The sequence below is a fragment of the Delphinus delphis genome, chromosome 10 (genome assembly GCF_949987515.2).
Source record: "Delphinus delphis chromosome 10, mDelDel1.2, whole genome shotgun sequence".
In the NCBI taxonomy this organism is placed as follows: Eukaryota; Metazoa; Chordata; class Mammalia; order Artiodactyla; family Delphinidae; genus Delphinus; species Delphinus delphis.
Window position 1 is genome coordinate 62330413 of NC_082692.2, and position 24290 is coordinate 62354702.

Consider the following 24290-nt stretch of genomic DNA (forward strand, 5'->3'; position numbering starts at 1 on the left):
CTGTGTATTATTTTTTTTTTTTTTTGCGGTACACGGGCCTCTCACTGCTGCGGCCTATCCCGTTGCGGAGCACAGGCTCTGGACACGCAGGCTCAGCTGCCATAGCTCACGGGCCCAGCCGCTCCGTGGCATGTGGAATCTTCCCAGACCAGGGCATGAACCCGTGTCCCCTGCATCGACAGGTGGACTCTCGACCACTGCACCACCAGGGAAGCCCAAGTTGTGTATTTTTTGATGAAAACGTTGTGACCAGAGGCTCACAGGAACCTAACCTTGTGTTTCCTCTGGGAGCAGTGATTCGCTATTCACTAATTTGGTATTTGCGGTGACTTTATGGAACATAACTGACTCAAATAGCAAGAATCTACTGTAGTACTCTTTTGTCTGGCTTACTTCTCTCAGACAATGTCTGAAATTCATCTCTGTTGCCGCCTGTATCAGCAGTTGGTCCTCTTGAACTGCCGAGTAGCAGCCCATGGTATGAATACACCACAGTTTTTCTATTTCCCTGTGGAGGAACCTTGGGTTCTTTCAGTGTAGAGCCATTATGAATAAGTCTGCTTTGATCATTTGTGTGGACATATGCACTCATTTCTCTGGAGTACGTTATCTAGGAGTAGAATTTCTAGATCACATGGTAGGAGTATGTTTAACTTTTACAGCAACTGCCAGAAAGTTTCCCAGCGTGACTGTGCCACGTAGCATTCCTACCAGCAGTGTGAAAGCCCTCCCGTGGTTCTTTTATATATACTTAATTGAAGTATGGTTGATTTACAATATTATATTGGTTTCAGGTGTACAGCTTAGTGATCAGTATTTTTGCAGATTATACTCCATTATAAGTTATTACAAGATAATGGCTATAATTCCCTGTGCTATACAGTATATCCTTGTTGCTGATCTCTTTTATACATAGTAGTTTGTATCTGTTAACCCCATACCCCTAATTTGTCCCTCCTCCCTTCCCTCTCCCGTTTGGGAGAGGGAAAACCACAGAGCAGAGCCTCTGGTCTCGGTTGAGTCTAAACCACAAGTTTGTTTCCTGTATTTGTGAGTCTGTTTCTGTTTTGCATATACACTCATTTGTACTATTTTGTATTATGTTTCTAGATCATGAGTCTCTGTTTTGCATATCATTTATTTGTGTTGTATTATATAAGTGATATCATACAGCATTTGTCTTTCTCTGAGTTATTTAGCTAAGCATAATATTCTCTAGGTCCATCCATGTTGCTGCAAATGGCAGGATTTCATTCTTTTTTATGGCTGAGTAGTATTCCATTGTGTGTGTGTGTGTGTGTGTGTGTGTGTGTGTGTGGCACATCTTCTGTATCCACTCATCTGTTGATAGGTGATCACATTGCTTCCATATCTTGGCTCTTGTAAATGTGCTGCTATGAACATTGGGGTACATGTACCTTTTGGGGGTTGTTTTTTTTTTTGGTCACACCACATGGCAAGCGGGATCTCAGTTCCCCGGCCAGGGATCGAACCGGTGCCCCCTGCAGGGGAAGCACAGAGTCTTAACCACTGGACCGCCAGGGAAGTCCCTGCATGTACCTTTTTGAATCAGTGTTTTCATTTTCTTCAGATATATACCCAGAAGTGGGATTGCTGGATCATACGGTAGTTCTGTTTTTATATTTTTTCGGAACCTCCATACTGTTTTCCTTAGTGGTTGCACCAGTTCTGTGGTCCTTGACTCGAGCTGGCTCAGGAGTTTCTTTGGGCTCTCTCTGCTTGTCACTTTCTCAACCACCTGCTCTCCAAGCTGGTGTTGCTTGACTGATAACCTTCCAACTTCTTCTGTTGAAATATCTTCACAAGACATTTTCATCCCTTTTCTGGTAGTTACTATGCTCTTGTTTTTTGTTTGTTTGTTTGTTTTTTGTGGTACGCGGGCCTCTCACTGCTGTGGCCTCTCCCATTGCGGAGCACAGGCTCCGGACGCGCAGACCCAGTGGCCATGGCTCACGGGCCCAGCCGCTCCGCGGCATGTGGGATCCTCCCGGACCGGGGCACGAACCTGCGTCCCCTGCATCGGCAGGCGGACTCCCAACCACTGCACCACCAGGGAAGCCCTATGCTCTTGTTTTTTGAAAAATTTTATTGAAGTGTAGCTGATTTACAATGTTGTGTTAATTTCTTCTGTACAGCAGAGTGACTCAGTTATACATACATGCTAAGGGAACTGTGTTCTCTGAAGGGTTTGATTTTTTTCACCAGCTTTCTTCTGTGTTTTTTGTCATTTTTAAAACATTTAAACAAACAGAACTAACTGTAGAAAAGTCAGAACATATAGACAAAGATAATAGTAAAAGGCACCCATGGTTCTACCTAGGGATAATCACTGTTAAGACACACTCTTTTAAACACATAGATATTTAATTTTTTAAGCGTCTGAGTGAATTGAGACTTTGGTGAGAACTGTGCTGGTAGAAGGCCTCTCGGTATGTCACAAAACTAGAGATCAGAAGCCAGTGAATGAGGCATTTTCCATTTCTGTTGCTTGTTGGAAGTCGTACTTCCGTTTAGTTTCTGGAACTGCCCAGGGAACTTTGTGTCACCCCAGCTACTGTCTTGACTTTTTTTGCAGGGCCAGCGGCCAGTAATTATGGAGTCCTAACCGAGAGCTGGGGGCCTCTCCCCACTCCATGCAGCAGGAAACCTTTCTTCCCTCCTGTGATCACCAGCAGCTCATGGGGCTCAGTGTCAAGGCAGCCGGAGAAGGGTCGGCCAGTTCTGATCATCAGAAAGTCTTTCTTCTGTCTGGCCAACCGTCTTCCTGAAGATCTGACCCAATTGGCAGCCAGGTTGAGCCTGTTAAAATGGCCAGGTCCTGTCACTCCTGGGCTCAGAAAAAACCTTTCATTCCCCTCTTCCCCATTCCTCACTCCCAGAATTAGAGCCATCGTCCAACTAGCCTTCTCCGTCCACATCCTCCCCTCTCCTGGTCCATGCCTGGTGGACATCACTGTTCCAAGCTCCTTCCTCTGGGTGGGTTAGTTGTTAAGGCCCTTTCCTGAAAGATGTCTTGTTCTTGGTCCCCCAGGAAATTCATGTCTGTGTGTGCCTTGCAGGTAGCTCACCTATCCTGCAGATTCTAAATGGATAGTCTTAAAAAGCAATGTTTTGGGGCTTCCCTGTTGGCGCAGTGGTTGAGAGTCCGCCTGCCGATGCAGGGGACACGGGTTCGTGCCCCGGTCCGGGAGGATCCCACAGGCCGCGGAGCGGCTGGGCCCGTGAGCCATGGCCGCTGAGCCTGCGCGTCCGGAGCCTGTGCTCCGCAACGGGAGAGGCCACAGCTGTAAGAGGCCCGCGTACAGCAAAAAAAAAAAAAAAAAAAAAAGCAATGTTTTGTCTTTTCTCAGAAAGAGGAATGAATGATTTACCCTGTGTTACATACACTCAGTCAAGCCTAAAAGTGACGTTAAAACCTCTGTTTGAAAACCATCGTTCCCATGTGAGGCTCAGGACCATTTATGGAGGAGTGATGTGCAGGGGTTTCACCCACGCCGTCTCTCAGGCTCCCTGAAGCCCTGCAGTGCGCCCGTGACTACTTCCCCGTTTTGAAGCTGGGGGAAGTAAGACAGAGCGATGCAGTAGCTTGCCCAGGGAGGTTCACTCGCTCAGCCATAGAACCCAACAAAGCCTGCTTCCAGACTTTCCCTTTGTTCTAAGGGAAATCTTTCGGTGGTGTTACTCTGCCACAGGCACTGAAGCTGGAGACTCAACTGAGACCAGAGTCTCTGCTTCTGGTTCCCCAGGGAGGGGGAGGAAGGGCAGGAAGAAGGGCTCTGTTTGGAAACTGGACAGAGCAGACATGTCCCCTCAGCTTCAAGGTTCCACCGGCACTGTTCACTATGTCTTTGTCCTGCTCCATCACACCCTTTTCTCGTCTTGGGTGAGTGTGGATTTAAAGCATCTCTAAACTAAGCTTCGTGTTACTTCTGAGGAAAGTTCAGGACTTTATTTCTTCCTTAAAAAAACGACTTTCAGGGGCTTCCCTGGTGGCTCAGTGGTTGAGAGTCCGCCTGCCGATGCAGGGGACACAGGTTCGTGCCCCGGTCTGGGGAGATCCCACATGCCGCGGAGCGGCTGGGCCCATGAGCCATGGCCGCTGAGCCTGCGCGTCCGGAGCCTGTGCTCCGCAACGGGAGAGGCCACAGCTGTAAGAGGCCCGTGTACCGCAAAAAAAACCCCACAAAAAACAAACAAACAAAAGAGAAACGATTTTCATTCCTGTTCCTTTCTGGTTCCACGTGGTTAACTGTGCCTGTGGCATTGGACCATCGTCTGAGGCTTCTCACTGATCTGGGGTCACTAATCTCAGAGCTTCTCTGCACCACAGCAGTCCTCTCTGACCCAGATGGGGACTGGGCACCCCGCCTGCTGTGTTTTCCCTTGTGGGGTGGATGCAGAGCATCGGGAGGCTGGGAAAGTGCCGAGTAGGGAAATGCACGGAGCCGTATGGGCAGCAGAGGAGCCGGGGCGTGGTGTGTGGGTTGATCCACTCATTCATTCATTCATTCATTCAATGAGCAAACGTCCATCGAGCGCCCACGTGTGCTGGGCAGGAGCAGTTACCCCTCTGTGCGGTTAGATGCCCTGGGGGAGCGGAGGGGAGCTCAGATCTGAGTGCCTGGGGGTCCCCCACAGAAGGACTCAGGAGTTTTGTGAGGTATTTGGAGTGTGGGTGCCTGTCAGGAGAGTGGCTGATATGTTTTCATTCTCAGTCTCAGGCCTGGTAGGTAACTAGGGAGGCAAACCCCTTTCCTGGAAAGGGAGGGAAGGAAATGAACTTTTTTGGGGTACCTCCCATGTGCTGGGAGCAGTTGCAGGCACTTACATGACCTCAGTTAATCCTCAAAGTTACCCCATGAAATGTATATGTTATTAAAACTCATCTGGCAGGTGAGGAAACTGGACTTGTGCCCAAGGTGGGATCTGAACCCAGTGTTTATGCCCAAAGCCACTCTTTCCAGATCCACCACAGGAGGGGGCCGGGCCATCCTCAGGCTCAGCAGGAGTGGACCCTGATCCTGGGGCTGGCGATGCTCCATGTCCTGATGTGCTTGGTGTTTACACAGGAGTGCTTATTTTGGGAAAAATCATTGAGTCGTAAACCATGGGGTTTTCTTTATGCATGTTATACTGCAGTAAAAGTGTTTCAAAAACAAAAACAAAACGCTCCCTAGAAAAGGATAATGAACTCTAAAGTGTTTTAGCTGCTTATCTTCTTGCCTAAACTGGTCACCAATTGTGTGGACAATAAATGCCGCCTCTTCTTTATGCTTGAACTTGGGTTGCCAGATTTAACAAATGAAAATATAGGACACCCAGTTGAATTTGAATTTCAGAGAAACAATGAATATTTTTTTAGTGTGTAAGTATGTACCATGCAATGTTTGGGACATACTTATACTACACAATTATTCATTTACATGAGATTCAAATTTGCACGCGGTATACTTACACTAAAGAATTGCTCACTGTTTATCTAAAATTCACAGTTGACTGGGCGACTAGTATTTTATCTGACAACCCTTGTTTGAGCTGAGAGCTGAAGGGGGTGAGAAACGCAACTGAGCCTCCTTTGAGAAATCAGGGGATTCTGAGGCCAAAGGCAAGAAAATAATCTAGGAGAAAAGCTGGTGGTGGGGGAAGTTGGCTGGGGGATTCTGAGATGCTGGAGGGAAATTGAACCAATGTCAAGAGAGGGTTACGCAGAATAATCTGACAGGTAAGGGAGTAGTGATATAAATGCTGTACCACTCAGCCTTCAAAATGGGTTCTGCTGGAGGTTGACGTTTGTTCTAGCAGTTTATGTTTGTGCAAAGATCCTGGGGAAAATGCACAATTTTGAGCCTTCTCACAAGAAAGAGTGATGTTAGGAGTGAGCTACCTTGAGAAACTGGCTTCAAAATCTGTGACAATTTGAGCAACAAAACAAATAATGATAGAAATGGATTATAACCCAGAGAATAAAATAAATATCCATAAGTCCTTACTGAAATAAATAAATGGGGAGAATTGGGGGGAAAACTCTTGTACAGAAGATCCTCTTAGTGAAATGTAGAAAGAAAGATGAAGATAGAAAGGTCACCATTTGAAAAGACCATTGTAATAATTGTTTCAGGCAAGAATCAGTGGAGGCTGAATAGTGGGCAAAAATATATGATGAAGAAATGGGTATTTGCTTAATGTCAAAGTGTTTTCCCATAAATGTCTTAATAATTACAAAGAGAAAGTAAAACTTCACAGTGGAGAAACCTGGCAAATTCTACCTTAAGAAGAGATCAAAGTTAATCTCACCAGTAGTTAAGACGTAGCAATAGCATGTATATCCTGATATGATGTGCTGTGAAGGGCACATCATTACTTCTGGGGTGTTCCTGCCAGATACACATAACCTCAATCTGATCATGAGAAAACATTAGACACGACCAAAATGAGAGACAGTGTGCAAAATAATTGACCACTACTCTTCAAAAGTGTCAAGGTCACGTAAGACAAAAACAGATTAAGGATCTGTCTCTCATAAAAGGAGACACTTACTAAATGCAGTGGATTTAGTTCTGGCATTGGCTCCTGGTCCAAGGAAAATGACGTTAGTGGGACAGTTGTTGAAATTTGAATGAGGTCTATAGATTAGTGTATGTGTGTGTGTGTGTGTGTGTGTGTGTGTATAATATATATAATATGTATTATATCAGTGTTAATTTCCTGATCTTTGGTAATTGTACTGTGGTCGTACAAGAGTTAACATTTGGGAAATCTGGATGAAGGGTATATAGAAAGTCTTTGTATTACTTTTACAACTTATTTGTGAGTCCAAAATCACGTGAGAAGCCCCTGAAAGTGAATGAACTTGGGGGTGGGGTGGGGGGAGCAGCAACTTTGTGTGTGGGGAGGGGCTGGTTGAAGGGCTGCAGGATGCTCTGAGGAGCACTCTTCCCGTAGGTATCAGAGTGTGAGGTGGCGGATTTGCATTATATTGAAAACATTGTTTAAATCTTAAAAAAAACCTTGTTTTTGATTATGATGGTAATGTATCTTCATTTTCGAATATATGAAGAGGTTAAAGAATACCATAAAAATCCTCCCTAACCCCTACTTCTCAGCAGTGAACATGGACGATAATTAGTGTTCATCCTCGTGGTCATGACTTTATCTGTAAATATACTCTTTAAAAAAACAGAATAGAGAACAATGTGTCCATATGCATCGTGGTCCCATTGTATTGTGAACAGTTGGTATCATAAAAGAATACTCTAGAACTGTGTTGCTCAATACATGGGATTATTTAAACTTAAAAAATCCAATTACTTAGGTGTACTAGCCACATTTCAAGGGCTCAGCAGCCACTTGAGCTGTCATATTGGACAATCCAGAATAGAACATTTTCATTATCACAGAAAAAGTTCTATCGGGTGGCACCGCTGTAGAGTATGATTTTTTTAAGTTGTGTAGTATTTATTTATTTATTTTGCATTACACGGGCCTCTCACTGTTGTAGCCTCTCCCGTTGCGGAGCACAGGCTCCGGACGCGCAGGCTCAGCAGCTATGGCTCACGGGCCCAGCCGCTCCGCGGCAGGTGGGATCTTCCCGGACCGGGACACGAATCCGTGTCCCCTGCATCGGCAGGCGGACTCTCAACCACTGCGTCACCAGGGAAGCCCCTGTGTAGTATTTATTTAACTTTACGTCTTCATTCGGGTATTTATATTGTTTTCAATTATCCATGCTTAAGTATTTTAATAATAGTTTGATGACTTTTTTTTTTTTTTTTTTTTTTTGCGGTACGCGGGCCTCTCACTGTTGTGGCCTCTCCCGTTGCGGAGCACAGGCTCCGGACGCGCAGGCTCAGCGGCCATGGCTCACGGGCCCAGCCGCTCCGCGGCATGTGGGATCTTCCCAGACCGGGGCACAAACCCACGTCCCCTGCATCGGCAGGCGGACTCCCAACCACTGCGCCACCAGGGAAGCCCGACTTTTTGTTTTTTTATAACTGCTTTACTGAGATATAATTCACATGCCATAAATCCACCCCTTGATAGTGTACAATTCAACAGCTTTTAGTATATTCACTGAGTTGTACAACCATCATCACTGTCTAATTTAGAACATCTTCATCACCCCAAAAAGAAAGCCCACCCCCATTAGCAGATGCCCCCTTGCCCCCTCTCCCCCAGTCCGAGGCAGCCACTCATCTGCTTACTGTCTCTGCATATCCATTTTGGGCAGCATCTTTGATTTTTTTCTTTGGGAAAAATTCTAATAAATTCTTGAATCAAATGGCGTGAAGACTTTTTAAGGCTTCCTTCTAGTTATTTATTTACTTACCGCGCCATGCCACGTGCGGGATCTTAATTCCCACAAACCCACACCTCCTGCAGTGGAAACTTGGAGTCTTAACCACTGGTCCGCCAGGGAAGTCCCATTTTTAAGGCTTTCAATAGGTGGTGCCACACTGCCCTCCAGAAAGGTCGTCCACATTTATGCTTCCACTAACAGTGTACGAGAATGCCCTTTTCTCTGCACCCCCTGTGACACTCTCACTATTGTTATTATCATTGCTTTCGTCTTTGCCGCTGAGACAGTGACGAGTGGCACCCACCTTTGCATTTGGCTCCTGGGTGGAACACCTTTTCCTGTGCTGATTGGCATATTTCTATTTTGGATAAGAGTTGAGAAAGATAACTGGGCTCTGTGCAGAGAGGCTGGAGGAGGGGGAGTACGCAGGTGGGCGAGCCCAGAAGCCACAGCACAGGGTGCCCTGGAGGCTGTTGAACTCTTTCCTTCGGAGAGCGGAGGGCAGGGAATGATTCGGCCAGAGAATGGGAGTGCGCTGGGGCAGAAGTGCCCCTGCAGGTTGTCTGGCAAGGCTAGCTAGAGCTTATGGTGGTGATTGGGAAACTGCGAGAGAAACTTCCTTTCCCACTGCAATGAAGTGAAGCCGTCGTTGGTTTTGAATAGCTTTGAGATTGAAGAAAGTAGCCTGCTGCAATGACCCCATAGCCCAGAATGGCCTTGAGTACGTCCTTTGTAGCTTGGTGAGAGTATCACCCCTTGACCTGGGAACTACAGGGTGCGTGGGAGAGAGGGCAGGCAGGGGAGGCCCGGGTGCCGGGGAGGATGTGTTTTGTTGTGTTATCTGCATCCATGGTTCTCAGCCTTGGCCGAGCCTTAGAGTCAACTGAGGCGCTGTGGTCCCACCCCCAAATTGGAACCAGAGTCTCTGGAGGTGATGGTGGGCATCTACTTTGATTCCTTCCTTGAGAGGCAGCCGTCTGCCTGGGAGGCAGGAGCCCGGCACCCACCGCCTTCAGGGCTCTTTCCACGAGCTTCTATTGTGGCTAGGAGGAAGTCTGCTGCTGAGGCCATTGGCCCAGCTCTGCCAAACGCTTGGCCCCTCTTCTAGAACCTGTTGACTCCCAGAGCTGCCCAGAGCCGCCCAGGTCCATAGGCTGCAACCTTTTGCTGAGAAAAAGCCTTGCTCAACTTGTGTGCAGACTAATTCATCCAACTCTGTCCTCTCAGCCACCCCCAACCTGACTGCGTGCCCTGCCCCTGGCTTCAGCCGCCTTTCAGCGTAGTATGTGGTCCACGGCTGTGTGATGCCATGTGATGTGCAGCATCCGTTCAGAGCTAAAAAGGATGCCCGCACCTCTCAGAGGCCTCCCTTCCTCACTGGGAGAGGAGTGGTCACCCGGACAAGGCCCAGGTGTGAGCTGGAGGTGCAGGGCCACTCCCATTGGCCGGCCTGATGGAATCTTTTTATTTCAAACCTTACCCTGACAATAAAAGGTGGCGACTTGGCTGTGTGTTCAGTTGAAGGAGTGCTGCACGGTCCTCAGGCTGTCTGTAGTAAGGAGGCAGGGATTCTGCTGTAGCCAAAACCTCACGCTGAGGCTGCTTTGCGGACCTCCTTGTTTATAAACCCTGCCTTTGCAAGCCAGTAGGGAAGATGCCATGGCCCTAAACCCAATTTGTTTTTTGGCTTTGGGTGTACAGGAGATCATTGAATGCCAATTTGGGATCACTTCCTTCACATGGAACGCTGCCCAGGCTAGGCTGGGTGGTGTCTGCATTCGATCAGTTAGGCTGTGTTATTCGTTCTCAAATAATCTTCCTGGAACTGTTGCAGTGGGCCGGGACATTCCAGGAGGCAGAGTGGGCTCTGTCCCATCTCAAGTGTCGTGGTTTCCCTTTCGTCTGTTATATACTCTTGAGGTTCCACTGATACTTTTTTTGAGAAAAATTTCTCCCCGCTAAGCCGTTTGGGAACCACTGTTGTGCACCAAGAGAGTTAGGCCGGCTTGAATTAGTATATGAACAAAAGGTTTTCAAGATACTGGATTCAGGCAAGGATAGACAATGATCCTTGAGAGACGGGAAGCAAATGGGTCGGCCCTATGATTGTCCCAGCTTACTGCCTTGAGAGAGTTTCCAGACATTGACACAGGAGGGAGAAGGGAGAGAGAGCCTGGGAGACTCCTTGAGTTAAAAGGCTGCTGAGGGGACTTCCCTGGTGGCGCAGTGGTTAAGAATCCACCTGCCAAGGGGACACGGGTTCGAGCCCTGGCCCGGGAAGATCCCACATGCTGCGGAGCAGCTAAGCCCGTGCACCACAACTACTGAGCCTGCGCTCTAGAGCCCACGAGCCCCAACTACTGAGCCCATGAGCCACAACTACTGAAGCCCGTGTGCCTAGAGCCCGTGCTCCACAACGAGAGAAGCCACCGCAATGAGAAGCCTGCGCACCACACCAAAGAGTAGCCCCTGCTCGCTGCAACTAGAGAAAGCCTGTGTGCAGCAATGAAGACCAACGTAGCCAAAAATAAATAAATATACAAGTAAATTAATTAATTAAAAAAAAAAAGTGCTGCTGAGATCCTGGGGGAGACTAAGGCAGCTGGATTTCATAGGACTCTAGCAAAATCTTTCCAAAGCATATATCTGATAAAGGACTTGTCTCTTGAATATGTAGGAAATTCTCATAACTCAAGAAAAGGAAAAAAAAATGAGCAAAAGATTTGAACAGACATCTCACCAAAGAAGATACAGGATGGTAAATAAACACAGCAAAAATGCTCCCGTGCAACATCATTAGTCACTGGAGAAATGCAAATTAAAACCACAACGAGGGGGAATTCCCTGGCGGTCAACTGGGTAGGACTCCGCGCTTCCACTGTAGAGGGCATGAGTTCAACCCCTGGTCGGGGAACTAAGATCCTGCGTGCCATGCGGAGCAGCAAAAAAAAAAACAGAACCAAAAACACAGTGAGGTACTACTACCCACCTATTGGAATGGACAAAATCAGGATGACTGCCATTCCAAGTACTGGCAAAGATGTGGAGAAACTGGAACTCTCATAAACTGCTGGTGGGAATGTGAGATGATAGATCTTCTTTGGGAAACAGTTTGGCAGCTTCTTCTTTTTTAAAAAAAAAACATTTATTTATTTATTTTGGCTGCACCAGGTCTTAGTTGCAGCATGCAGGATCTTTTAGTTGCGGCACTTGGACTCTTAGTTGCGGCATACAGGCTTCTTAGTTGTGGCATGCAAACTCTTAGTTGCAGCCTTCGGGATCTAGTTCCCCGACCAAGGATCGAACCCTGGCTGCCTGCATTGGGAGCTCGGAGTCTTACCCACTAGACCACCAGGGTAGTCTGGGCAGCTTTTTAAAAAGTTAAATATACACTTACCATAAGCCTGAGCCAATCCACTCCTAAGTTACCCAAGAGAAAAGGAGAAATATGTCTATACATAAACACTTGTACACAAGCAGCTTTATTTGTAACAGCCCCAAAGTGGAAACCACTCATGTTCATCATCAGCTGAGTGGATAAGAAAATGGTGGTCCCATCACACAATGGACAACAACTCAGCAATGAAAAGGAATGAACTCTCGGTGTATACAGAAGCTGGGTGAATCTCAGAATCATTATGCTGAGTGAAAGAAACCAGACAAAAAACGAGTACATGCTCTAGGCTCCATGTATATAACCTCTAGAAAATACAAACTGAGCTCACATTGGTGGTATAGTGGTGAGCATAGCCTTCCAAACTGACCTCTGCTGACAGAAAGCAGAGCAGTGGTTGCCCAGGGAGGGGCCATTAGAAAAGGTGTGAGGACATGTGGAATCTTTGGGGATGGTGGGTGTGTTCACTGTCCTAATTGTGGTGATGCTTTCACAGGTGTATTCAAATGTCAAAAGTTATCAAATTGTACACTTTAAATATGTGCAGTTTATTGGGTGTCACTTATACCTCATTAAAGCTGTTTAAAAGAAGATCCCTCTGGCTAGAGTTTGGAGAATGGATTAAAGGGCAGTGAGTCTAACTACAGGGCAATAGTTGCATATCCTTTCCTCCCTTCTCTTAAAGTTTAATTCCTTCTTTCCCTCACTTTCCTCCTGGTTTTGGAGCTTGGATTACTATAGTAATATGTGATTGACATTTTATGACTTTCCTCTGTTGAGGAAAAGTAAGGATTTCCTTTAAAATCTTCTAACTAAGGGACCATGTGGAAAGCAAAGGGTGTCTAGGAGTCTTTTCTTCTTGTTGAGTCCTGTCTCGGAAAAACTCACTTCTGTTTCTTTGTGCTACGAGTGCTCACACTTCTGACACCAGATGTGTGGTTTTTCCCACACCAACCAATTCTCTGACACCAGCCAGGTGTCCTACAGTTCAATTCAATCTGATGCTAACTGGAGTTAGCACAGACCCCACAGGTTAAGGAAGGACTCAGTCCTACAAGTCCCCCTCCCACTTTGCCAACTATGCCTCTGACTGGCTATAAATCAGAGTTCCCCCCACCCCCTCCTTGGGTTTGATTTTTTGCCTTAATGACTCACAGAACTTAGGGAAACACATTTACCAGTTTATTATAAAGGATATGATGAAGGATACAGTTTAACAGTTGGATGAAGAGATACATAGGAAAAGGTCTGGAAGGGTCCTGAGTACAGAAACTTCTGCCTGGTGTAGTTGGGGTGTGTCACCCTCCTGGCATGTGGCTGTGTTCACCAACCTCGAAGCTCTCTGAATCCTGTACATTGAGGAGGCTTCATCATGTAGGCACGATTGATTATTAACTCATTTTCCAGCCCCTCTCCCCTCCCTGGAGGACGGAGGGGTAGGGCTGAAAGTTCCAAACTTATAAGCCTGACTTGGTCTTTCTGGTGACCAGCCCCCAACCAGGAGCCCACGCAGTGTTTCCTCATTAGAACAAAAGATGCTCATTTTGCCCAGGAAATTCCAAGGGATTTAGGAACTCTGTGTCAGGAACTGGGGTCAAAAACCAAATATTAGCAGAAACTTGGGGCAGAGACCAATATATGTATTTCTTATTATTTCACAAGCCCGAGCCTCTGCTCGGCCCTGGCCACTTAAGCAAACTTACAGCACAGGACTTTGGGTGAGATTGGTCAGCTCACCTATCAGTAGTGGCATAGTCTGGTTTCCTGGCTCCTTGGATGACCCTTCCATGAGGGCAGGGGTCAGAGTGCAGTCGCGCTGCTCACCATCCTACTGCCAGCGTCTGCAGAGAGCCTGGCTCCGAGTGAATGGTGGGGAAGCACTCGTGGGGTGAATCCTTCAGCTGCAGTGTCCCTGGCAGAAGGGTAGGAGGAACAGAGGGTCTGTGTGGGGCGGCCTTGTGATGGAGGTCCCTGGCAGAAAGATGGCCTTGTGTGCGTAGGATAGGCCAGCATGGGAGGTGGGCCGGGTGGCCACCAGGAGATCCGGGACAGGGCTGGTCTTGGGTCTGAATCCCTGAACAGATTGTATGTTGGGGGATGGGGGGGGCGGGTGGTGAGTAAGGAGCTCCTTCTTTTTTTGGGGGGTGGCCCATGTGTGTTGCAGGAAGAGCCACACAGCTGCCAACCAGATGGGAATAATGGGACCTTTGAGTTAGAACTTGGGCTCAGATTCCATCTTTCAAACGTCCCAGCGGTGTGACCTTCAGCAAGTTACAGCACCTTTCTAGGATTTCTAGAACGTGGGTGTGAGAAAGGGGATGTACATTCAGCGTGCACTGGATGAACGCTCCTAGCTCAGGCTCTGGGAGGTACGTTATTTCCTAGAATATGAAATTTACTTTGTCTTTTTTTTTTTTTCCTGCCAAAGGAAGACTAGATCTATTTCTTGCCCATGAAGTACTTTTCTATCCATTTACCACAAGCCACAGGGATGAAATATTTTCTTACCTACTTGGCTTCTTGTGGGACCTCCTCCGTCCGTGACTGATGGTTTAGAGCACAAGTGGCTTCCTTCCTTGTTTTGTATCTGCGCTCGATGCTCAGAGTGGTGAGAAAGGATGTCAGCATCCCCAAGGAATGAGAGAGAGCGAGGGGGATGCTGAAGTCAGTAGGTCCCAGCCCTTGGGTTAAGAGGAAGCCAGAGAGAGTGTCACTCTGCTGGCTGCAGGAGCGGAGGAAGGCCTGATGTGGAGAGATAACGCAGCAGGAAGCCCAGGGAGGCCTGGGCAGTTGTCAGTGTCCACTGGAAGATGCTGCCCACCCTGCCTCTCACTTTACGAGCTTGAGTGAGAGGTTGTCTGATTTTATTCCCCAAGCCCAGGCAAGACGAGTTCATGTCCTTGTGACCCAGGAGCATCCCTCTGACTCAGGAGATGTATTCCACCTCTCCTCACTGGCAAGCTGTCTCCAAGGGGGTCCTCTTCCCGCACTCCCCATGCAGACAGGTGGAAGGGCTGATCACTGCTTCAGTGGAGTCTCACTGCTTCTCTGTGCTTTGCAGCTAACATTTCCACGGGGCTTAAGCGCAGAGACCACAGTGATGGAGAGGGAAGAAGTGAGGTTGCGCTTGGGGTGGTTTTGTTCCATGTTCGTGAGCAGAATTACATTCACGTTGCTTTGAGGTTCCATCCAGGCTGCTTTGAGCGTGCTTTGGTTGCTGCCGGACAAACCAGCCGGTGTTGCTCTTTGTAAAGGTTTAGAGTCCAGTCCCAGGGCACTTGGGATGGGTGGTCTGGAAATCAACCCCAGGATCACCAAATAGTATAATTAATACCTTCTCTTTGTCCGATAGTTGCTGTTTTTCAAGAGAAAGTTCTCCCCCCATCACCATGTTTGAATTATGTCGTCAACCGGGGCTCAGTAGAGGCCCACGTTGTCTGTTTCTCTATTTTTATGTATGTTTGTTGAGGGCATAGGAGTGCACTTTGTCAGGGGCTGCAGGTGTTCAGAGATGCATAAGACTCTGTAAAAGGCATTTACAGGGGTGTGTGTACCCCAGGTACAAGGAGGTGAGGGCCAGGGTAGAGGGGAGGCGACACAGGCTATACGTGGAGCTGCACAGAAAGTGATTCAGCTCAACAGTTCTTCACGGAACCCTTGCGGAGGCCACAGCTAAGACGTGGCCCTGTCTCTCTTTTTTTGGATTTTATTTTATTTTATGTTTCAAACATTTTTATTTATTTATTTTACTGAAGTATAGTTCATTTACAATATTGTATTAGTTTCAGGTGTACAGCGAAGTGAAAAGAATATATATATTCTTTTTCAGATTCTTTTCCATAATGTTATTACAAGATATTGAATATGTGTTCCCTGTGCTGTACAGTAAATCCTTGTTATCTATTTTATATACAGTAGTTTGTATCTGTTAATCCCATACTCCTAATTTATCCCTCCCCCTCTTTTCCCTTCGGTAACCATAAGGTTGTTTTCTATGTCTGTGAGTCTATTTCTTTTTTGTAAATAAGTTCATTTGTGTTGCTTTTTAGATTCCACATATAATAATGTCTTTCTCTGTCTGACTTACTTCACATAATATGATAATCTCTAGGTCCATCCACGTTGCTGCAGATGGCATTAGTTCATTCCTTTTATGGCTGAGTAATATTCCATTGTGTGTATATATACACCACATCTTCTTTATCCATTCATCTGTTGAAGCACTTGGGTTGCTTCCATATCTTGGCTATTGTAAATATTACCGCTGTGAACATCGGGGTGCATGTATCTTTTCAAATAAGAGTTTTTGTCTTTTCTAGATACATGCCCAGGAGTGGGATTATTGGATCATATGGTAATTCCAGTTTTAGTTTCTTAAGGAACCACCAGACTGTTTTCCATAATGGCTACACCAGTTTACATCGATGTGGCCCCTATCTTGAAGGTGCTCCCAATTCACTAGGAGAGGCAGGCAGTGCCCAGGTAACCAGTAACCTGCCACAGCACAGTAGGTGCCGTGTCCAGTGCTGGGCACGCCAACCCCATTGCTTCCATGTCCACACACACGCCTAAATGCCAGAGGCCCCGCCTGGCCCACCTGGGCCACCTGCTTCATTGGCCGGCCGCCAGCACCATTGGTTTCTAGAGTGATAAGCCTGCTGCAACAGGTTTAGAGAGGAGTGGTACTGGCAGAACCCTGCCGTCTTCACTCTTCCCTGCTAGCTGGACACAGCTCTGATTGTGCCAGCAAAGGAATGCAGTTTGCCCAGAACGGATGTATTTCTTGACTTGAGAGCAGCCTAAGCTGTATGTGAAATAATCAGACAAAAAGAAATGCTGATGCCTCTGAGTTCCTCGATGTTTTCAATTTCATCATGCTGTTTGCTAGGTACAGAAATACCAGCTGTCCAGTAGTTTCATCCTGCATATGTGTGTGCGTGTGCGTGTGCGTGCATGCGTACCCACACACAAAGGTAATTTCATAGCCAGTAAGAAAAGGCAGAAGAGAAGGGCCTTGGGGAACTTGCTGGGGTGTTGGAAACATTCTATATCTTGATCTAGGTTTACATTACATAGGTTACTTGTCAAAACTCATTGGATGATAGACTTATAATTTGTGCATTTCACTGTTTGAATTTTATCTTGAAAAAATAACTAAGCAAATAATGGACTCATTAATGATATGCAGGCTGAAGTGTTCAGGGTGAAGTGGACTGCTGTCTGCATCTTACTGTGAAATGTATCCCAAATAAGATGGATGGTTGCATTGATTAAGGGATGGGCAGCAAAATGCTAACAATTGTAGAATTGAGGTGGTGGGCATATGAGTGTTCCCTGTATGATTCTTCCCATTTTTCTGCATGCTTGAAAGTTTTCATAATAAAATGTTAAAGCGGAAGAACTACAAATAACCACCAGTTGTGATCCCTAGAACTTTCCTTAAGCGAATTCCCCCAAGAGCCAGTTTTCTCGGCTGACCCAGTACTGTTCCTACAGACGGCATCACCTGCTTCCTAAGGGAGTGTTGGTGAAGCGACGTGAGGGCCCTGGGCTGAGTGTGTTCTCTGTGCACCTGGTGTGGTTGGTGTGGGCGTGTTTCGTGAAGGATGTGTTAGCTTGGACTTCCTTTGAAGGTGATGCAGTTTATCAACTTGAAATGATAAGAACTCTGAAACACAGGGCTTTCTGCCCTGTAGGCAGAATGTGGCTGGGGATTTGCAGCCTGACAGATGGGAAGCAGAGCTAGAAAAGGCTGCTGAGCCCCTGACCAAGGACATGAGCTGGCTGCCCTGATGGATGCTGGGGGACCTTTTTATATATATTTAAATTTTTGAAAAATTAGTTATAGATATTTTATATATAAAGTGTATAGAGATACCTAATTTATTTTTCAAAAATTTTAACATTATACAGTGTATTTAAACAGATCCAGGGGAATTCCCTGGCAGTCCAGTGGTTAGGACTCGATGCTTTCAGTGCCATGGGCCCGGGTTCAATCCCTGGTTAGGGAACTAAGATCCCACAAGCCACTCGGCATGGCCAAAAAATTAAAAATTTTTAAAAATTAAAAAAAACAGATCCAAACATTTTTTGAGACTAGACTTTTTTCAGCTATAACAATGCCTGCCCTTGTAAGTTTTTTTTTTAATACAGAAGATGGAAAGAAGTAAAACCAGCCATAACTTTACAGTTTTGCTATATTTCCTTCTTGAATCTTTTAAAAAAAATTTCATGCATTATTTACATAATTGTGATCTTTTTCATTTGACTATAATGGGGGAGTTCTTTGGAAGGGAGATTCCAACACCCCCTTTTATGTGGACTGGCCCACATAAGGGACCATATAAAGGAACCGAAGAGTGGGCATAGGGCACAGACAGGGGAGCCCCGAGCAAAGGCGAGGAGCTGAGACCCAGTGGCCAGGGGCAGGCGCAGGGCAGAGCACTGGGCTTGCAGTCTGAGAGACCTGGGGCTTGGGGGCCTGATCACTCGTTGTAAAAAGTGAGGTTAGTAAATCCCCGTTGGTGGTTCCCATTGTAAATTAAAGGAAATAATTTGTTTGAAGTTGCCCAACCTGTGTATTTGGCATATTGTAATCCTGGTGCAGCATTTGGACATTGTCTTATAACGGTGGGAGGCTTGGAAAGCTTTGGGCAACGGAGGAGATGGAAGAAGTGGAGGTGTTCTGAACATTAGCACACTGGTGTGGAGGGGGCCTGAACACGAGCCTGGGGCCTGATTCCTGCAGTGGAAAGAACTGATAGTTGAAAGGATGACGGAGGGAGAGAGCATGAGAGAAAGACATTGCAAAGGAGTAATCCTCCGGATTTGGTGATGGGCTGGTTGGGGGAAGGGGTGGGTATCTTGCTTTGTCCATTGGCTTTTTTTTTTTTTTTGCGGTACACGGACCTCTCACTGTTGTGGCCTCTCCCGTTGCGGAGCACAGGCTCCGGATGCACAGGCTCAGCGGCCATGGCTCACGGGCCTAGCCGCTTCGCGGCGTGTGGGATCTTCCCAGACCAGGGCACGAACCCGTGTCCCCTGCATCGGCAGGCGGACTCTCAACCACTGCGCCACCAGGGAAGCCCTGTCCATTGGCTTTTTATCACTCACTTTACACTGTTTCCCTCCTGACTCACTGCCGTGTTCTTTCCCTTGCAGGAGCCTGTGTGAAATGCAGCAAGGGGGTGTTTGGGGCCGGCCAGGCCTGCCAGGCCATGGGGAACCTCTACCACGACGCGTGCTTCACCTGTGCGGCCTGCAGTAAGTGTGTGTGTGTGTGTGTGTGTGTGTGTGTGTGTTGAGGGACAGGGTAAGGAACACAGGGAACCAGGAAGGGAGGAGACGGAAGAGCATCCTTCCTGGAGACACTTGGCCCATGTCCCTCCATGGTCCTATGGGAAGACAGGACAGTGTCCTCTAGAACAGGGTTTTGTACCACCAACACAAGGCCCATCAGGGTAAGCTGACCTATCACAGAGTACCAGGGTTTGCCTGGGGCCCACTCTGGTGGTAGTGGAGCAATCCCTAATAACATCAGGTTTGTAATGCATATCAGAGGTCTCAGAAGAGTCGGGAGGAAAGCGCTGGGATTCACCATTGTCTGCCCTGTTGTCAGTTTTCTCCGCCACCGCGGGGACCAGTCAGTCAGTTACCCCTGTGTGAAGCAGGGTCCTTTCACAACTCTTTGGCCCCGATCTTTCATTTGGAGGCTGCTGTTCATTGTGAAGTGTGAGCGTGTGCGTGAATGCCTGTGTGTATGCATGCCACACACGTATCGATGCCTCTTAGCAAACACCTCTGGGCATCTTTGTACTGCATTATGGGCATTATGCCTAAAGCAGCAAACCAGGAAACTAGGCCTGCGCTCAGCTCAGCAAACTGCTCATTGAACTGATGGCATCCACAGTGGAAGATTCTAACACATTGCAGGCTGTTTGCGAAGTCTGACGGAGCCATGAATTGTGCTTTTTTCACGGTCTCTACCAAAGATTAATTTTGAGGAGCATTTTTGAAAAATGTCCCACTGACATCTCCACTTCTACACCAAGGCTGGCAGCTGTCTATTAAAAGGAAACATTACAACAAAGCCAAAGAGAGTCCGGGACCAGGGGGTCTTATCTTCTGGCCCAGAGGTCCTCAGTCCTGGCAGTTCATTAGAATCATGGGAGGGTTGGGGGAGAGATTTTAAAAGCCAGTGATGGACTTCCCTGGTGGCACAGTGGTTAAGAATCCGCCTGCCAGTGCAGTGGACGCGGGTTTGAGCCCTGGTCTGGGAAGATCCCGCATGCCGCAGAACATCTAAGCCCGTGCGCCACAACTACTGAGCCTGTGCTCTAGAGCTCGCGAGCCACAACTACTGAGCCCGTGTGCCACAACTACTGAGCCTGTGCTCTAGAGCTTGCGAGCCACAACTACTGAGTCCGTGTGCCACAACTACCGAAGACCGCATGCTTAGAGTCCGTGCTTCACAGAGAAGCCACCGCGATGAGAAGCCCGCGCACCACAACGAAGAGTAGCCCCCGCTCGCCGTAACTAGAGAAAAGTCCACGCACAGCAATGAAGATCCAATGCAGCCAAAAAAAAAAAAAAAAAGCCAGTGATGCCCCAGCCCCACCCTGACCAGCAGAATCAGAAGCCCTAGGGGTGAGGTTTCTAGAGTGGGGCACATGTATTGTTTCTAAGCTCCTCCGGTGACTCCCAGGTGTGGCCAGAACCGAGTACCTGGGATTAGTGCCAAGCTTCTCATTTTAGAAGCCTCCGGAGACGGAAAGAGGAGGGACTTTCTCGGCTGGTTTGTGGCACAGCCCGCAAGAGCCCTCTGGTTCCTAGTCTGAAGTTCACCAGGTGGGCATGGGCCTGCCATGCCTTGGTGGCACAGGCATATGCCCGGTTCCAAACCTTAGGCTTCATCCTCACTGTGATTTCCCATAAAACACATGCCTAAGAGTTTCCGCCTTGATCGTTACTCACCTTTGTAGGGAAAATTGTGAAAGACTTTGAGATGGATCACACAGTCTCCCGAGCGTCCGCAGTGGAAATGTAGGAGTTTTCTGGTTATTGGATTCCCTGGGTCTCTGGGCCTTTCCTTGCCTTTGAGCTGTGTTACACTCTGTAAGTTGCAGAATCTTGACGGCAAGGCCCGTGATTCCTGTCCACAGCAACACAAACTGTGTCTGGCAGAGATTGACCAGTTTTGCACCCATTAAGCAAATTTACTTCAGCATTTCTGATGGCCTGCATGTGGATGGTTCTTTGCTGTCTCCCAGTTGTAACATCTTATTGGTCTCTTATTCAATGATGAATTAAATAAAATCTTTGACCTGTGTTTGCGTTTTATCTGTAAAGAGTTGTGATCACACCTTCTTTTAAAAATTATCTTTGACTTTTGGCTCCTGTAACTGTTTCTTAATATTTGCTCTATCTTCCAGGAAAAAAGAAAATAAATATTAAGTAGAGGCTGTTTTTATATCTCAAGCAATTACCATTTGAACTAGAAAGTTGCTGGGGGGCAAAAACTACTGGTGAGTCTGTTGATTCCACCAGTGGCTGCTTAACTAGCTGGCAGTTCCTTAATGGGCTGAGTTTATTGTCAAATTATGACAAACACAAACACTCAGGAAGACAGCTGCTTTGGGATTTTGCTTGTTCTAGCATTTAAGGCCCTTGTGGTCTGGTCTGTGTTTTATTGCTTCCTACTTCCTTATCACAGTGAGACAATTTGTCTCTTCCCCATTCACTCCCTGGAACCTCCTTTCCCCACTCACTTCGTGCATTTAAATTCTGTCCAGCTTTTAGGACCCAGCTCCAATGCCTCCTCTTCCAGGAAGCCTTCCTTGTTCCCCAAGCAGGAAAGAACCGTTTCTCCTGAACTAGGCATGCCCTACCTTCTCACATAAACAATGAACCACTGTCTGCGATTCTGGTGCTGCCAGCAAACCAGGCCCTAGAGCAGAGTTGCTGAAGGAAGCTCTGAGTTCCATCAGAAAGTGAGTGTGGTGGCATTCCTGTTGTGGGTAAACATACAGCTTCCTCCCCACTCACAGGGAGCAGTTGGAGACCCAGGCACGTGCCTGAGCAGCTTCTCGTGGACGCCAGAAGTGACTTGCCTTTGTTCAGTTAACTTACTGCTGCCAGTAACTGCTTTCAGCAGAAGGAGGTGCCAGGGTGGCCCACGTCCTGCCTCTGCGAGTCCTCAAGGATGTCTGTGTGAGCCTCGGCGCGTGGACACAGCACAGTGGGGGCCGGGTTCTTATCCAGTCCGTCCCCTCCTTCGTTGGGGAAGAGAAAATTGGGGTCAGAGAGGGAAAGAGACTTCTCGAGGTTGAAAACCTAGCAGTTGAGCTGAATCCATGGCTCCTGAATCCAGATTAGGTTAGCCTTGCACATCTGTCTGTCTGGTTGGTTACAGTGTGTGTGAGAGCGTACTGTATATATGTGTGTGAGTGTGTTTTCCCATTTCATTTATGAGAATAATCTAGCCTGAAACACCGTGAACATGTATTTCTGTAGGTACACACACATGCACACACACCGGCACGTGCACACACTCACTTCTTGGGTCTTATTGATACTTTATTAAAACATAATATCGGGATCTTATTGAGAGCTCACATGCACTTACAAGGCCAGGCCAAGGCCCGACTGATTTGATCAGTAAAGATAAAACAAGCTACTTCTAGGTTCAGACAATTTATTCCCTTCGTGAGCAACAAAAAGGACATGCCGAAGGTGCCTTTGTCCCCGTCCCACACCCCAAAAGGGACAACACTGAAACAAAAGGGCCGATGACTGCAGTGTAAGTTATGGGATGCTAAGTAGTCAATCCTGGACGTGGCTAAGTGGTCATGAGTCAGCAGCTCCCTTCAGAGGGGTGGGGCAGAGAGTCCTCACCTCATCAGAGATGAGAGACTGTCTCGTGTCCCGGAGACAGCCCTAGAGCAGTTCCTTACACGCCGTTCATCCTTTGTCCCAGGAGGATCCCAAGGTGTTTCACACGCCCAGACAAACCTCCGCCTCCGGATGGTGCAAGTTCTCCCGGGCACCTCGGCCAATTCCCCATCTGCCAACAAGCAACAATGTTTAGTTCATTTTTAGTTGTGGGAACAACATGACAGCCACAAAAAATTTCAAAGACGGTAACCTGGTTTGTTATCATTCTAGAACAGGTATTTTCACTAATATTTTCCCTTCGAGATTTTGTCCAGATTTATACACATTTTTTAGAGTTGTGATCATAGAGTGTAAACCAGTATTGTATCCTTTCTGATTTAATATTGTGTCATAAATTCACCCTAGTTTGTAGTCTTCTTCATAATAATCATTTTCACAGTTACATAGCTGTCACCTGAGCCGTTCCTCGGTTTGATGGCAGGGAGCGAGTGTCTCCATGTCTCGGGTTTGTTGGTTATTACACGTGGCCCCAGTGAATGTCTTTGTGCCTGTGTGCTTTTCTCCCTCTGCTGAGTTGTTTCCTTGGTGTTCGTTCCCAGAAGCAAGCATTCAGGGCACGATGCGTGGGCGTTTATGTGGTTTGTTAAAGTTCTTTTTTGACATGCTCCTCCCTCGGCAGCGGGTGTGTTTGGTTGCCATGGAGATGTGTGCTGTGGGTCTCCTTCTCCCACCTCGGCTCTGCCCACCCAAGGTGGCCAGGCCCCCCGACTGGATGCTCTCAGGAGCCGTTGGCACAGCATGGGTAGGGGGAGGGTAGGCATGGCCTTGGCCAGCCATGTGCCATGTGTCTGGACACCATGTGTCAAGTGGCCTGAATGAGGAGAAGCTGGCGCCTGTCTGTGGCTCGAGAGAGGCGGAACAAGAATGAAGAAAAAGGGTGCTGGACTTGGGGGGTCAAGTGACGTCTCCTCGGCACCTTCCAGGATAGACTATGAGGCAGAGGGAGGCCAGGCTCTGTGTCCTCACCCCAGGCCGTTTTAGGCCCAGAAAGTAAGATTTTGTTCATTTTGTAAAGACTAAATAAATTCCATCCTGGAGTCATGGGGAAACCAGTTTGCCATGTTCACGGCCCCTACTGCTTTTTAGCTGTGTGAGTTGGAAAACGATAGACGAGATACGACATGCTCCTCCCCAGAAGCCAGTAGACCACAAGGGTGCCCTGGTCTTTGGGGTAGGGCTTGGGGGGCAGGCAGTCCTGAGGCTGATGGGGATTATGCCCAGCACAGGCCTGAGCTCAGAGGAAGGCAGCTGGGGGCCGGATGGGGTCCACTGACAGAACAGGGCTGGGATGTGCAGGTCATGGCCAGAACAGGTGACGCTTGAGTGTTGTGACCTAGTGTTTATGTACCTGAGTTGGCGGTGCACTTAGGGAAAAAACACAACAAAAATAAGAATATATGCCACTGCCCATCCCACCTTCCCAAAACCCAACATCCATGCCTGTTAAAGGTTGTGAAGGGATTTTATAGGGAAATCTCACACATTTATTTAGACCCCATCAGGGAAAGTCTGTCTAACAGAGTTAGTGAGATCCTGCGTCCAGAACACCAGAAAGTGCCATTCCATTCCTTCAGGTAAATGAAGCAACTAGAAATGAGCCCAGAGCTGTGGGACGGAGGTTCTTAG

The 24290-nt window shown here is 47.5% G+C and overlaps 1 protein-coding gene across 2 annotated transcripts in view; it reads left to right on the forward strand.

Annotated features, from left to right (window-relative positions):
• Positions 1-24290, forward strand: part of LIMD1 (LIM domain containing 1) — a 71794-nt gene that overhangs the window by 17933 nt on the left and 29571 nt on the right. For both annotated transcript variants that reach the window (XM_060022330.1, XM_060022331.1), the window contains exon 2: positions 18873-18974. In XM_060022330.1, coding sequence (XP_059878313.1) covers positions 18873-18974 — 102 coding nt within the window. The remainder of the gene's footprint in view (positions 1-18872; positions 18975-24290) is intronic.